This window comes from Calypte anna, chromosome 7 (assembly GCF_003957555.1).
Source record: "Calypte anna isolate BGI_N300 chromosome 7, bCalAnn1_v1.p, whole genome shotgun sequence".
Lineage (NCBI taxonomy): Eukaryota > Metazoa > Chordata > Aves > Apodiformes > Trochilidae > Calypte > Calypte anna.
The window spans coordinates 32,952,841-32,966,874 of NC_044253.1; the positions used below are offsets into that span (position 1 = coordinate 32,952,841).

Consider the following 14,034-nt stretch of genomic DNA (forward strand, 5'->3'; position numbering starts at 1 on the left):
GATCCAGCCCGGGATGCCATTGGCCTTCTTGGCCACCTGGGCACACTGCTGGCTCATGTTCAGCTTCCTGACAATCCAAACTCCCAGGTCCCTTTCTGCCACTCTGTGCCCAACCTGGAGCTCCCCATGGGGTTCTTGTGTTGAACCTCATCCCATTGGAATCAGCCCAACTCTCCAGTCTGTCCAGGTCCCTCTGCAGAGCCTGGAGTTCCCTGGGTCCTCCTTTCATCCCTTTTTGTGGATTGGTGTGACATTCCTCAACTTCCAATCATCTGGGACCTCCCCAGTGAGCCAGGACTGTTGGTAAATGATGGAGAGGGGCTTGGAGAGCTCTTCCCCAGCTCCCTCAATGTCCTGGGGTGGATCCTATCTGGTCCCATAGACTTGTGAGGATCCAAGTGGCTCAGCAGTCACAAACTGTTCCCTCCAGGATTACAGGGGAGCTTCCTATTTTTCTCTACAGGCCCTAGAAGCAGCTGTCCTCAGCACACCCCGTCTTACTGTTGAAAACTAAGGTAAAGAAAGTGTTCAATACCTCAGCCTTTTCCTCATCTTTGGTAACTATGTTTCCCCTCATGTCTAACAAAGAATGGAGGTTTTCCCTGCCCCTCCTTTTGCTGTTGGTATAGACAGACTTTTTGTTATCCTTAATGCAAAGATTGAGTTCAAATTGTGCCTTCACCTCTCTAATTTTCTTTCCACATGACCTAACTATATTCCTCAAGTCTTCCTGAGTATCCAGCTCTTTTTTCCATAGTCTGTAAGCTCTCTTTTTACCCGGAATTCCCTTCAATATCTCCCTGTTCAGCCAGAGCACTTGTCTTCCCCTCCGGCTTCCCTTTGGGCACACAGGGACAGCTGCTCCTCTGCATTCAGGACTTGCTCCTTGAACTACACCCATCCCTCCCGGACTCCTTTGTTTCCAAGGGCTGTTTCCCAGGGTACATTCTGTACCTGTACACTCTGTGGTCTTCTGAAAAGGCCAAAATCCGCCCTTCGGAAATGCGGCGTAAAAAGCCACCGACAGCAAAGTGGTCGGAACTTAGCTTGGGATTGTGCTCACAATGTACCCTGCAAAGCAGGCTACAGCCTTCCTTTCTGTCACACTGGTGCCTCTGCCTTGCTGATGGCAGTAAAACTTTTTTGTTCTGCTGATGAGCTAAGCTGACTGGATTGGGGAGATCCACAGAGCTCATGTCCTGTGTCTAAGCACGCAGCTCTTCCTGATGGTCACAGGAGTTGTACGTGTGGACAAAAAACTTTGTATGGCTCAGAACATCCTTTGAGCCAGCCAGAGGCTTTTCACTGACTTGCAGGGTTGGACTGCTCCCTTGGTGAACAGTTTGCACTCTACAAATTTGCTGCTACTTCCCCAATTCTGCTGAGTTTACCTCTTTGTTAAGTGTGGGACTGTCATTACCAGTCATGTAACTATTTGGCATTACAGCCTATAACAGCAAATGTTTGTTATCCCACCAATGTAAAGGGCATCCTGGTATATTTTACCTTCTGATCCTTTCCTTTTTCTTCTCTTCTGTCTCTAATCATCAAATGTGCCTCAGGCAGGCCTGTATGAGGGCTTTCACTGTGCTCTCTTATTTGACAGTGAAATGGTCTAGAAAGCTCCTATCTGTGCCTTTTTAGAGAGGAGCAGGCTCATGGATTAGCACGTGGGGGTCAACAGGATGCTCTTTGCCCTTTCCCCTGAAAGGGGACAGAAATGTCAGCTGGCTTTCTGGCACTGAAAATAGAAGTATCAGCAGCTGCTGAGTGCTGCTAGTTTAAATATTTATACCATAAGGACTTTATCACACGTTCTTTCTTTGTGCAAAGCTCCTGCTGATTTCAGTGGAGGTCAAACCCTCAGTCTGTGCAGCAGCTAACAGGTCAGGTCTTCCAAGGAATAATGGTATGGTTGGAGTTCATGGGAAGGGGCAGTACCTGTTATCACGTCAAGAAGGGTACACAAGCAGCTTTTTAAAAAAGTAATTCTGTAGACAAACCTGTCAGCACACTCATGGCATACCTGAGCACATGCCTGACACCTGCCAGCCTGACAAGATCCAGGCACATCCTTCAGATACTCAAAGGAACACAGGGGCTGCTGGTGCTGCAGTCTGTCTCCTCCCAGAGCCACCAGGTTTTGTGGTTTGATGTGTTCAGTCAGGAGTTGAGAACAGAAGAAACAGCTCAGGGCACCTCTCAGGAGGGGACCTCTGCTTTATAAGACATCACAAAACCAGATATTCATGAGTTGAGTAAACATTTTTCTCTCTTGCAAAGCATGTTTTCTTATGTGTGTAGGATGCCAGGCCTGCTTGTCCTTGTAAATGTGGGAACATGATGGAGAAAACATTTGATTCTAGTCCTGCAACTGATGGCTGTGTGTGCAGCATATCCTGAAGTGGGTATTTCATTCTCACAGCTGCTCAGCATCCACATTTCCAATGGTTTTACTGGTTAGCACTGTAATGCTCTTAAAACAGTGGGCATGGGATTGGTTTCAGCATCTCTAGAACTGGATAAAGTGTGGCCAAGGGTACTGTTGGAATTGAAGTTGAGCAGGACAGACAAACCAGGCACATCTGAAAGCAAAATGTAAACATGATGCTGGGGTTCCTGGTAGTGCTTGGTGGCTGTGGGAAGTTGACAGCTCTTACATAAAGGTTAAATGTGCATTCTTTGCTCTGTCAGTAAAATTAAGCCTGCTAAAGACTACGTGGCACTCTAGGAGACATGAATTTATCTGTGTGCACAAACAGAATATACACTTCAATAGAAATATGCTTTCAGGACTATTTAAACTATTAGAAGTATGCTGGAGCTCAGAAAAAAAATGCAGATGGAGCTAGCAGATTTTGGGAAGTGCCTGGCTACATTCAGATGGGCTAAAGAGCTGACAAGCACCTGGAAAGCAAAGCACTGGTGTTCATACTGCTAATTAGCAGCAGAGGGCAAGAAAGAAAATGCTACAGGTACCATAGGGGCATGAACTGAAGCAATAAACACTTCACTTTTAAATTTCCTCTTTGCTGACTTCTCAGACTCCTTCTACCCAAAGACTGACATGGCTGTGTTTTATGTTATGCTTTTATTTGACATATCTGCAGTTAGTTACAAGTAAAAATGATTGAAATCCATTGTAGTTAATACAAAATAAAAATATAGCTGCACAAGCTATGCCATGAGTTTTCTTACAAAGAGTATCTCCTATATGATACCATACACTTAAGAGCTTAACTCTTAATAATACTTGGCTACACTAAGCTCTTATTGACTAACTTCCAGTGTGATTTACTGGTTACAGATACTACCCCTGTGGAGTAATATCTGTTAATATAATTTCAATAACAGTATTTTTTTTCTATAGTCTTCATTTCCCCTGTAATTTGTGATTCTAAATACAAGTTGAAGGAAGCAACCTTTTAGTGCAATGTTAAGTATCAGTAGAATTTTATATCTCTCTCTCTATAAAATAAAAATAATCCCACTGCATAAACAGACAAGGATGTAAGGTAACTGTAGTGGGTATTGTGCTTCCCTTTCCTCCCTTCCCCCTTACTGTTGTTGAGTGACAGGAATGAACATTCATAGTGAACAAACTGCCCCATAACCTCTCATTTTCAATGAATTTTGAAAAATTACAGACTTGTAATTTTGAGAAGCAGGTAGGTGGCTTTGATGAAAGTCATTAGTAGAGAATCAAGTCCTGTGGCTTTGCAGACTCATCCTTACAGAAAGTCTTCCCTACCATGAAGTTCAATCCATAACACATTGTTCCCTTTAGACATGCCTAAAAGATAATTTCACCTTTTTGAAAAAAAATTGTCCTTACATCCCTGTAATTTTGTAACTCTTCTGTGTAGATATAGCTCTATATATGAAATAATTTGTAAAAAGATAAATTATGCTATTTTCAAAGTACTCTGAGATACAAAGTTGTGCAGGTGCAAAGTTTGATAGTATATTGCTATAAAGACTAAGAGTTAATTAGTGTTATCTGAGTATATATTCTTTAAGCTGGGAGTATAAATCTAATGTGACAGGGGTTTATTTTTGCCTTTTTTGTTGTTTTTCAATAGCATTTCATACTTTCTTCAGACTATCTCCATGCTTCAAATGACTCCTATTTTTTTCTTTTCAATTTCAGACCCCTTAAAGGTACAGCAGCTGGTCACACATTCATGCCTGTCACTAGTGTACTTCTGTAACTCTGGTAGGCTGAAAAAAAATAAATTTCATTTCCACCTAAACACAGTCATTTCTTCTAAGTGAACAGCAAGAGACTGCTGGCAAAAAATTCCATCCACAGAAATGGATGGAACCAGCTTTTCAACTTTGCCCTCCAAGTATTCTGCTCTTCTAGTCTTACAGCATCGTGGAGCAAAGCCCCCCAAGAAACTATGTGTATGCAGTTACTGAGGCTGCTACTATTCACAGAACAGGGCAAGGAAACCCAAATCAAATGTTTTTCATTGGTATTTCTACAGGTACATCCAAAACTACTTAACAGTGCTGGGAAATACTGACAGAGAAGAAAACAGAACAGGAAAGTTTGGCTTTTGACTCCTCTCCACACATTCCTCTGAGCTATCTGTAAGAAAGTCTAGCTTGCTTCTTCTAGACGTACTCTTTTTTTTGCAATCTGTAAGAAAGCCAGCTGTCTAGCTTGCTTCTCCTAGACATACTCTTTTCTTGCTAGTCCCTCGTGCCAGCTGACAGCATCTCTAAATTAATAAACACCATGAGTCGGCCTAAAAGGGAGCACGGTGCCACCGACCTCCTTCACGCTGCGTTCCAAGACGATGCAATAAATTACCACTGCAGAGAAAAGGATGGAAGAAACGAATTGCTACTTGCTGCCTTGCTGGCAGAAACCAGTCACCTGCCTACGTAAAACCGTGTGTATCTGGAAGGCAAAGGAAGGCTTAGGTCGATTAAGCTGTTTGGTCTATCTGCAGGACGGCTGCTTGGGTTGTTTCTTCGTCCGATTGTTCCATTTCCTCGCTGAATGGGTTGTTTCTTTCATCATACAGTTTCTGGCTAGAAGCTTCCAGAGGCACCCGATACTCTTCATCATCTTCAACGATGGACAGCTCAATGTTGTTGTTCATCGTGGTGTTCCCTTCCATTCTGGCTTCCTTCTCTAGAGAATGAGCTGCTGCTTTCCCTTCCATTCTGGCTTCTTTCTCTAGAGAATCGGCTACTGCTTTGCCCTCCTCGGTCAGGGAGGTGGTGGGTGTCATGTCTGAGTGCATGTCAGCAAATGACATTTCATCCTCGTTCTCAGCTTGGTCGTTACTTGCAGTTTCTGTTGTTCTGTCCTCAGCTTCAGCAGGACTTTCTCCTTCACGGGCTTTCTTCACGTTGAAGGAGAGGGGAGAGATTTTGAAAGCCGAGCTCTTTGAAGAGGAGGATTTCTGATGATGTACAGTAAGGGATTTCTTTATCTTTTCTCTCCGTTCTGGTGAGACAATCTTGTTCATCTTCTTCTCAATGTTTTGGCGGGAAAATGCTTTCTTCAGGCTGTCTACCTTCTTGAGGCTGGATCTTTTAATTTTCTCAGCTCTTGTTTCTTCCGTTTTCTCCTCTGCGCTGTCATCCACGTCATCTCCTTCGTTAAACATTTCATCATCTGAACCCAACTCCACTGTATGTAAGGTTTCTTCCAGTGCTTTGTTCTCATCCACAGGCTCCTCTTTTCCTTCTGTAATGCTGGGAATAGGCTCTTTTGCAAAAATGCTGGCAGGGATCTCATTTTCCTCCTGAAAGAATTGACAGTATTTGAGTTTCTTAGGTCACAGGACTCGAATTTCATAAACAAAGCAGAACCCCAAGCAATTACTCCCCTTCTCCCTCCAGTAAGATGAAGGATGCTGAATGTTTCTTGTTGTTTCCTTACATTTAACCAGTAACAAGCCACTCAAAGCCCACTGAACCATTATCTAGTACAGTTAAGGACTAATGAGCTGTCAGCTCTAAGAGTTCTCTTTCAGAGCCACTTGGAATGTATTCAGAATGGAAATCCCATTCTTTATGATTCAAATTAGGTACTCCTTAATAAGAATTTAGCTGTAGAGCTGTGAAGTTGTTCACCTACCCCTGGAGAGAAGGGATGGTGTGATGGCCAAGGAGGTGGTACCTTTGACTCCTGTGTAGACCCACAGGTAACCACCAGAACTTTTAGATTCCCTAGCCAAAAATTTGGAATATTTCTGCAGAGACACTGGGTGCACCTGAGAGGTATATTAGGTATCTTCACACTCCCACTGCATTTCAGAGAAACCATGCAGTCTATGATTTTTAGAGTATGTTTTATTTCTCTCCCAGCTATTTACAACCCCAAACATTTGGCTGGTAATCTGTGAAGTATTAAGGATATGGACAGGGCATCTCCTTGCAAAATAAGAAAAATATGTTACAGCTTACAAAAATAAGCAGACATTACATCACATAGAAAACACGAGTTGTCACTTCTAGCTAAGGGGATAATGAATGCTTTTGAGCAACAAACCCAAGAAAAGACATGGAAAGAAAGGAGGTACCTGAACACAACCCAGGCTGAAGAAGTGCAGAAGCTGCAACTGGTAATGAGGGAGTGCAGTGACAACCCAGCACAGCAGCTCTGCCAGCCTCAGCAGTTGAGAGGCAACACAATGAGCACTCTGTTCTCTGGTAGGTTTTGCAGGCAGCTGCCCATGCAAAGAACACAAGGTTCCATGCCTGCTCCGTTTTCCTCTTGGAATTATTACACCTTAGTGTAGTCTATTCATTACCTTTTTTATCACTCACAGATAGAGTGCACGTAATATTTAGTGGTACAAATTGGAAGGATTTTTTTTTAAACACATTCCCCCCTCCCTGCCTGTTTATCTGGAAGAAGCAGTAAGTGCTGAGTGAAATGGTTGTTATAGTTTCAGATCTGTCCCTTGTGGGTCTGAGTGTACAGTTCAGGGGGAAAAAGGCCACATAGACTTTGAGGTTCATGCTCATTATTTCAGGACTGAGCATACAGTTGTGCTCACTGGAGAGAACAGTGTCTGGAGTTAAAATTGCTGTCAAGACTGTATAAGGATGTCTTAGGAATACATCATAGTACTTTGGTACATGTCCTTTTTAAAAAAAAAAATCATCATGACTTTAGGAAGGATATCGAGGTCCTGGAGCAGGTCCAAAGGAGGGCAACCAGGCTGGTGAAGGGACTCGAGCACAGACCCTATGAGGAGAGGCTGAGGGAGCTGGGGCTGGAGAAGAGGAGGCTCAGGGGAGACCTCATCACTCTCTACAACTCCCTGAAAGGAGGTTGGAGCCAGGGGGGGTTGGGCTCTTTTCCCAGGCAACTCTCAGCAAGACAAGAGGGCACGGTCTCATGTTGTGCCAGGGGAGGTTTAGGTTGGAGATTAGAAAGAATTTCTTTCTGGAGAGGGTGATCAGACATTGGAATGGGCTGCCCAGGGAAGTAGTGGATTCTCCGTGTCTGGAGATATTTCAAAAGAGACTGGATGTGGCACTGAGTGCCATGGGCTGGGAACTGCAGCGGGAGTGGATCAAGGGTTGGACTTGATGATCTCTGAGGTCCCTTCCAACCCAGCCCATTCTATGATTCTATGATTCTATGACTACAATGTAGTGTCTCTGGAACTCAAGAATATGCACCTGGGCAGGCAGAATCATTTTATACCATATATACACTGTATATAATCACATATACTGCAATTCAGGTGTGCTGATGAATATCCCTCAAGGATATAAAAATGAAAAGTATCAAAAAATGGAAGGCAGTTGAACTGCATGTGTTCTGCTTCAGTGGTTTCCACACACCTTCCAGGACCAGCAGTCCTTAGCCCTTAGTCCTTCCAAGCCCTTAGTGGAACATGTAATACAGCCAGAGATCCTCTCCTGACACCTATAATGTTGTTGCAACTATCAGCAACAGTGACCAAGATAACTAAACACAGGAAACCTGCAGCAGCTTTCAGTGAAAGCAGCTGGAACTGCAGTACAAATATTTATATTTTCTGTCCACCTCACTTAATGAAATGTGGATTGCCTGAGTGGGCACAGTGCTAAACTATTTTCCAGAGCATGACAACTCAAGTATAAAGTACTGCCTTGTGCATTCTTTCCAAACCTAGGTAATTGCATACAGATCTAAAAATCCCAGCATTGAGATCTAAGTGCCTGAATGGCAGAGAAAGTAAAGATGGGAGTAAATAATGGATTGTAATTTTTCATGCATTTAGTCTAGAAAAGTGGTGTCATTAGAGATTGATCACAGTGCAGCCTGAGCCAGAGATGGGCCTGGGTGGCTCATCTCAGGGTCAGTTTAGCTCTGTGTCTACATTAAGCTGAAGTATTGCATGCAGGCTTTAGAAGAATATGGAAATTCTATTTAAGTTTTTATCAGATTTGTGATTAGTAGAAGGGAGACTGTCAAACTATCCAGATTGATTAAAAAAAATGCAAACAAAAATACACTACTTAATAAGGGACTAATGAGCCGATTAAAAACAGATCCTAGGTGGTCTTTGGCTCTCAGACAGTACTGAGAAAGCACCTCTGTGTCTAAGCTTCTTGCAAGACCTCAATAGACCATTTCCAAAATGGGAATGACATGATTTCCTATCCCACTTTTTAAGAAGATCACAGGAACTATCAAAATGAAAATAAAAAAAATAAATGAAGTAAAATGCTTTGGAAATACAAAAGTGGTGTAGTAGGAATGCTCTGTGATGGAACAGATATTTCTGCTTCAAATGCAGCTACTGATAAGATGTTTTAAGAGGGCTATTGGTAACTTTGGCCTTAAAAGTTTATATGACACCTGTATTTGTTTTGATACATTTTTCAAGCATTAGGAAGATTAGAACAATACACTGAAAAATGCCAACTCTTACAAACTGCATAACTATTTTCCATGCCCAAAAAAAGTAGAACTTTGATCTTTTCTTTTTGATCTAATTGAAAATTCAGAGAAAGCAATACATCTTTTTTATTTTCCACATCCCAGTTCAAAAACAACACTTGCATTTTCTCAGATCAGCTTGACTGTAGGTAGCAAGCTCCTCTGAATTTTATTTTTCCATGTGGGAGGCTGAATAGAATAGTGCAAGTTCACTGTGTGAAACAGCTCTTGCTAACACCAGGAATACTTGCAAAGTTAAAATCAGTGCCTTTCCTGTGGCTGTGATCAGCCAGTTACAGGTCATCATCTCCTCCTTGTTTTTACCAGAAAGAAAGAAAAGACCACTAATGGCATGCAACAAAACTGATTGAACAGGTAGAACATTTAGCCAGGAGTGTTAAATCTCATTTCAGGGAAATTAGTATATTTTGGTTTGGATTTTTGTTAGATCTGTTGTAAGAGGCCATGGCCTTCAAGAAGAGGAGATGGCGTTTTCTCCATGCTTCCAGCAACCCAGGCTCCTCTATGCTTTGCAGACACCTAAATGATTACTAGCCTAAAACTTGTTTGGCTACACAAAAGAGGCCAAAAAAAAAAAACAAAACTCCTTCTAAAAACAGCTATAGCTGCACCTACTTTACTTCAGACAAACAAATGCTTCCCAGATCTGGATCTCACCAGAGAGGGAGGAGGGCAGGGAGCACGCTGGGACTTGGGGCAAGGAAGAGGACATTGCCACTTGCCCATGTGCTTGTTCTGTCCCCACAGCACTGCTGGCTCAAATCCTAAGAGCCACGTGAGGTATTTTTGTCATTAATCAATATAAGAGTATTCTCCCTGCAAGGCTCCAGTGGGAAATTTTGTAGTTAGATAATAGCATTATTGACCTGTAATTCTTCTGTTTCCTTCACTTGTTCGTTTCTGAGTTTGAAGTTGGGCTTTCAAAAGATTATTACAGTGACCCAAACAGCAACCAAATGGCTCATTTCATGTGCCCTCCTCTTGCTTCATTTCAGGATGAAGCATTTACTGAGAGCAGCATCTGAAAGGGGCTTGAATATCAGTTTGCTTGACACCGGGCTGAAATTTTCACTTAATTCTATCAGTCCTATTCACTACTAAACACAACATTTAATTGAAAAAAAAAAAAAAATTAAACACGAGCCTTTCTTATCTTGCATTTTGCTTTTGCAGCTAAAAAAAGCAAACAAAACCCCCACCAAACCCAAACCAAAAAGCTGGTCATGTGGCGAGGACAGAATAGAGGGGAACAATGCCAAAGCTTAACAAGGATTTTTAGAACAGTCACTTCAGTGTTTTGCTAAATTGCTGTGTCACTTGTGGCATTTGCAATAACTTTTGCATCCACAAATGCTTGGAATGGAGCTCCATTAAAATATGTCACCAATTAAAGAGATATAATGCAAGCAAGGAACAACGCAGACATCCTAGGGAGAGAAAACTTAGGAGGATTTTAATGGAAAATATGTAAATAGCTGAGCTTTTCTAAACATAGTTCATTAGTACTCTGAGGGAAAGCTCATGCTGGTGAGTTGTAGCATGGTTTCATAAAATGCAGAGCTGGAGCTCAGCTGTGTGGCTATGCCCGTGCTCCCACCAAGTATCAGGGAATCTGAGGTGCACACTGAGGTGCAGAACTGAATCACAAATGTGTAATTTTGTTTTCATACAAAGCTGTTTTCCTAAGGTGGAGAAGTGGGTCCTAATAAGAAACATGCTGTGTGAAATTCAGGATTGGGGTTTGGTTGGTTTGGGTGGGTTTTTTTTTTAGTGGAAAAGAATAATATCCCACCAGGTCTCATACATCCAGATTTCCCTTTTGTTTTTACAGAAATCTGGCATCAATATGGCTTCATTGCCTGGAACTTCTCTTTCCTGCAATTGTTTTTTCCATGGATTCCTGCTCAGGGCAGGACAGAAGCCCAGCCAGCCTTTTCCTTTCCCTCTGCACACTTATCCTAGCAAGGCAATGGGAATGCTGACTACCAGGATGTTGCACCTCCAACTCATCAGGAAACCTTGCAGGGAGATTTCATGGAGGTGGGCATGCAGGTAAGCTGCCAGGCCAGCAGCAGCCATACAGGCACAGCTGGTGAGCATCCACAACCCCTCTGGGTGTGGCTGCTTCCCCAGTGGAAAATCCCAGCTCCTCCCAGGATCCTCTGGAGGAAGCCCCAGGCGCTGTCTCTCCCAACCACCCCTCCCACGCCCTGGGAAGCTCTGCTGGCCACCCTGGTTTTCCAAACAGCCACACTGCCTTCTAGCAGTGGGCCAGTGCCAGAAGCAGTTCCCATTTGACAGCTGTTTTTTTTTATTATTTTTTTTTAAACTGAATTTAACTGCAGTATTTCTTTCCTAAGGCTTGTGTTCCTGATCTGCATCACCTTGGGATCAGCTTAAGCTCATCTCCCCTCCACCAAGGCAACAAATTTCCCACTGAGGGATGGCAACTCAGTCACCTAAATCCTTGGCAAAGCAATGAAGAACAGAGCTGCTGCCCAAAGGTACTGCCCCAGTAATAAGCAGTGAATTTTCTTCAGCTGTTGTTGTGGGACATGAACCTGTGCTGTTTGCTTTGGGTTAGGGCACTTTAGGACCCAGTATCAAGGAAAGGCTCACAGCTTTAGTTCAGAGCCTCAGCTTTATGATGCTATTTAGTGTCAGGAAACAACCAAAGCCAGCCCTCTCCTGTCAGGACCCTTCAAAAACCTTTCTTCAGGAGTTTCACCAGTACTTTTAGCCAGCACCTGCAAATCCCTGCCACTAGGCAGCAGTGATGGGGGACCCTTAGCTGAGGCAGCCCCAACACAGCTCTGGGTTTGTCTGTCCTCGACACACTGTGTCATCTTAAAATGCTAAAATATGGGTTCTCTGGGTGACAGTGCTGTTGTTGCAATAGGAAGGCTTATTTCTCACGCTCACAGGTGGCAGAAATGCCACACAATTCTGTTCTCCCAGGCCATGCTGGCACACCCTACCTGTGAGACAAATGAGGTAACAGAGCCTGAGACATGGCAATATTTTGACTTACAGTAACAGGTCTTAATTTACTTGGAGAAGTCCAGAGAACATGTGTCTTATCATTTACCCAGGCCCTAAAATAATTTTCACATTCCTTCTGGGGTGGAAAACCCACCCTTTTGGGTACATGCTGCAGCTCCTCCTCTTCTGGCTTGACAAACCTGGACTGTAATTTGGGAGAACAATAAGCAAGGAGGTGGGGGCTTCCTTTGAGGGGAAGTGCCTGAGCACTGACCAGGCCTGCCAGCTATTAAAATCAAATTCTGCTCTATTGTTTTGGGCTTGTTTAAATAGAAACAAACCCAACCCAAGCAGCAGAGCTAGCAACTGACAGCCAGAACTTCCAGCTGACAAGTTCAGTGTGAGGAGCAGGTGACATGCCCAAGATGTGTCTGTTCCAGCCCCATGCTAGCTCTCCTTCCTACCCCCCAGAGTGTTGGGAAGGTCTGGTTTATTTTAATTTTTTAAAGAGATGTAAAAGACACATCCTGTGTTTAGTTAAAGCTCATGCCACGTTCTGCCCAGATCATTGCTTAAAAAGGGGAAAATATGCAAACTGCTGCTATCACTTGGATGGACTCCCAGGAAGCTGAGTTTTTAGCTGAATTTTCAGCTCATCCCTCAATGGGCCAGAGCAACCTGAGATGAAAAGAGGGATTTTTGAGGCTGATTGTGTCAGGGCCTGCAGCACTGCCTGCCCTTTTCCTGCTTCTGAGGGCAGGTACAAGGGCAGTTGGTAGGGACACTACTGCAAGTCAGCAAAATGGGCTCTTTTCTCAAGTTTGCTGAAAAGTAAGAATAAAAAGGGTGCTTTTTTCAAGTTTGCTTAAAAAAACCCCACCCCACCACCATGAAACAACTTTCCCCATGTAAGTCACTAAAAAGTGGCTTCTTCCCCATGCTATGAGTTAGCAAAGCAAAGTCTCTTTCCTTAGGTTTGCCAAGAGTGAAAAAAGGGCTTCTTTACCCAAGTTTGCCGAGTTAGCCAAAAAATGAGCTGTTTCCCAATATTTTCTGAGAGTTGGCAAAAAAGACAGCTCTTTCCCCAGAAAAGCAAAGGCTTTTCCCTCCCAAGTTTGCTAAGAGTAAAAGTGGGCGTTTCTCCTGAATTTGCAGAGAGTAAAGGCGTGTTCTTTCTTGGAGTTGGCCAAGAGTTAACTAGAAAGGTCACTTTTTCTCCAGGTTTGCCAAGATTAGAAGTTTTTCTCCCAAGCTTGCTAAAGTTAGCAAACAGACAGCTCTTTCCCCAAGCTGGCTACGAGTTAGTAAAACTCCCAGCTTCTTCCCAAAGTTTCCTACGAAGAAAAAGCAGCTCTTTCCCCAAGTTTGCAGGCACTTAGCAGAAGCTGGCTCATCCCCCGAGTCGAGGAAGAAGCTCGGGGGGGACCCAGGAGCCTGGGCCGGGGGATGTGAGGTGCCAGGGGTGGTGGCAGATCCTCTCACCTGGAAGATGAGCACCTTGAAGCGATCCCTCCGGAGCAGCTGGGCGTGATGCTGTTCCAGCCTCCTGACCTGGTCTCCTTGCCTCTCCAGCCTCTCCCTGACGGCTCGGGTGTAGGCACACACTTTCCGGGACTTCTCCAGCAGCTTCTCCACCGTTTCCCCCGTCGCTTCGTGGTTCCGACACAATTTTCCCAGGTCGCCTTGAATACCCCGCACCGCCCCTTCCAACCCCTTCTGCCTCTGTTCCATCTGTCGCTGGTGACCTTCCACCGCTTCCAACATGGAGAAAAGTTTCTCCAGTAAGGCCAGGACGGTCAGGGCGTTCACCTGCCCCCCCACCGCCTCCGATGGGGGGAGCGGAGGGACCGCGCTGCCTCCCGCCGCTTCCCCCATGGCCGCGACGGGACCGGACGGGACGGGAAAGCGGGTCCCAGAGCTGCTTTAAGGGCTGAGCCTTCCCCCTCCCCCAGGGAGGTTACGGTCCCGCTCCGCCCCGCCCCGAGGTTGGGCCCCCGGTGCCTCCCCCTCTATCCAAATCACCACCACCCTGTCCCCCCCCTTAAAAAAAACATAAAAAAAAGCGCACACATCGAGGTCACCTCCTCTGAAGCATCAGTAGATGGCAGGAGATACCGTGGAATAGG

The 14,034-nt window shown here is 44.3% G+C and overlaps 1 protein-coding gene across 1 annotated transcript; it reads right to left on the reverse strand.

Annotated features, from left to right (window-relative positions):
- Positions 1-3,072: 3,072 nt before the first annotated feature.
- On the reverse strand, positions 3,073-13,818 carry CAVIN2 (caveolae associated protein 2). The gene is made up of 2 exons (XM_030454198.1): positions 13,391-13,818; positions 3,073-5,765 (listed from the first exon to the last, which is right to left on the reverse strand). Exons 1-2 carry the CDS (start codon positions 13,781-13,783, stop codon positions 4,938-4,940), a joined length of 1,221 nt encoding a protein of 406 aa, XP_030310058.1. The 5' UTR covers positions 13,784-13,818; the 3' UTR covers positions 3,073-4,937.
- Between the last annotated feature and the right edge of the window lie 216 nt (positions 13,819-14,034).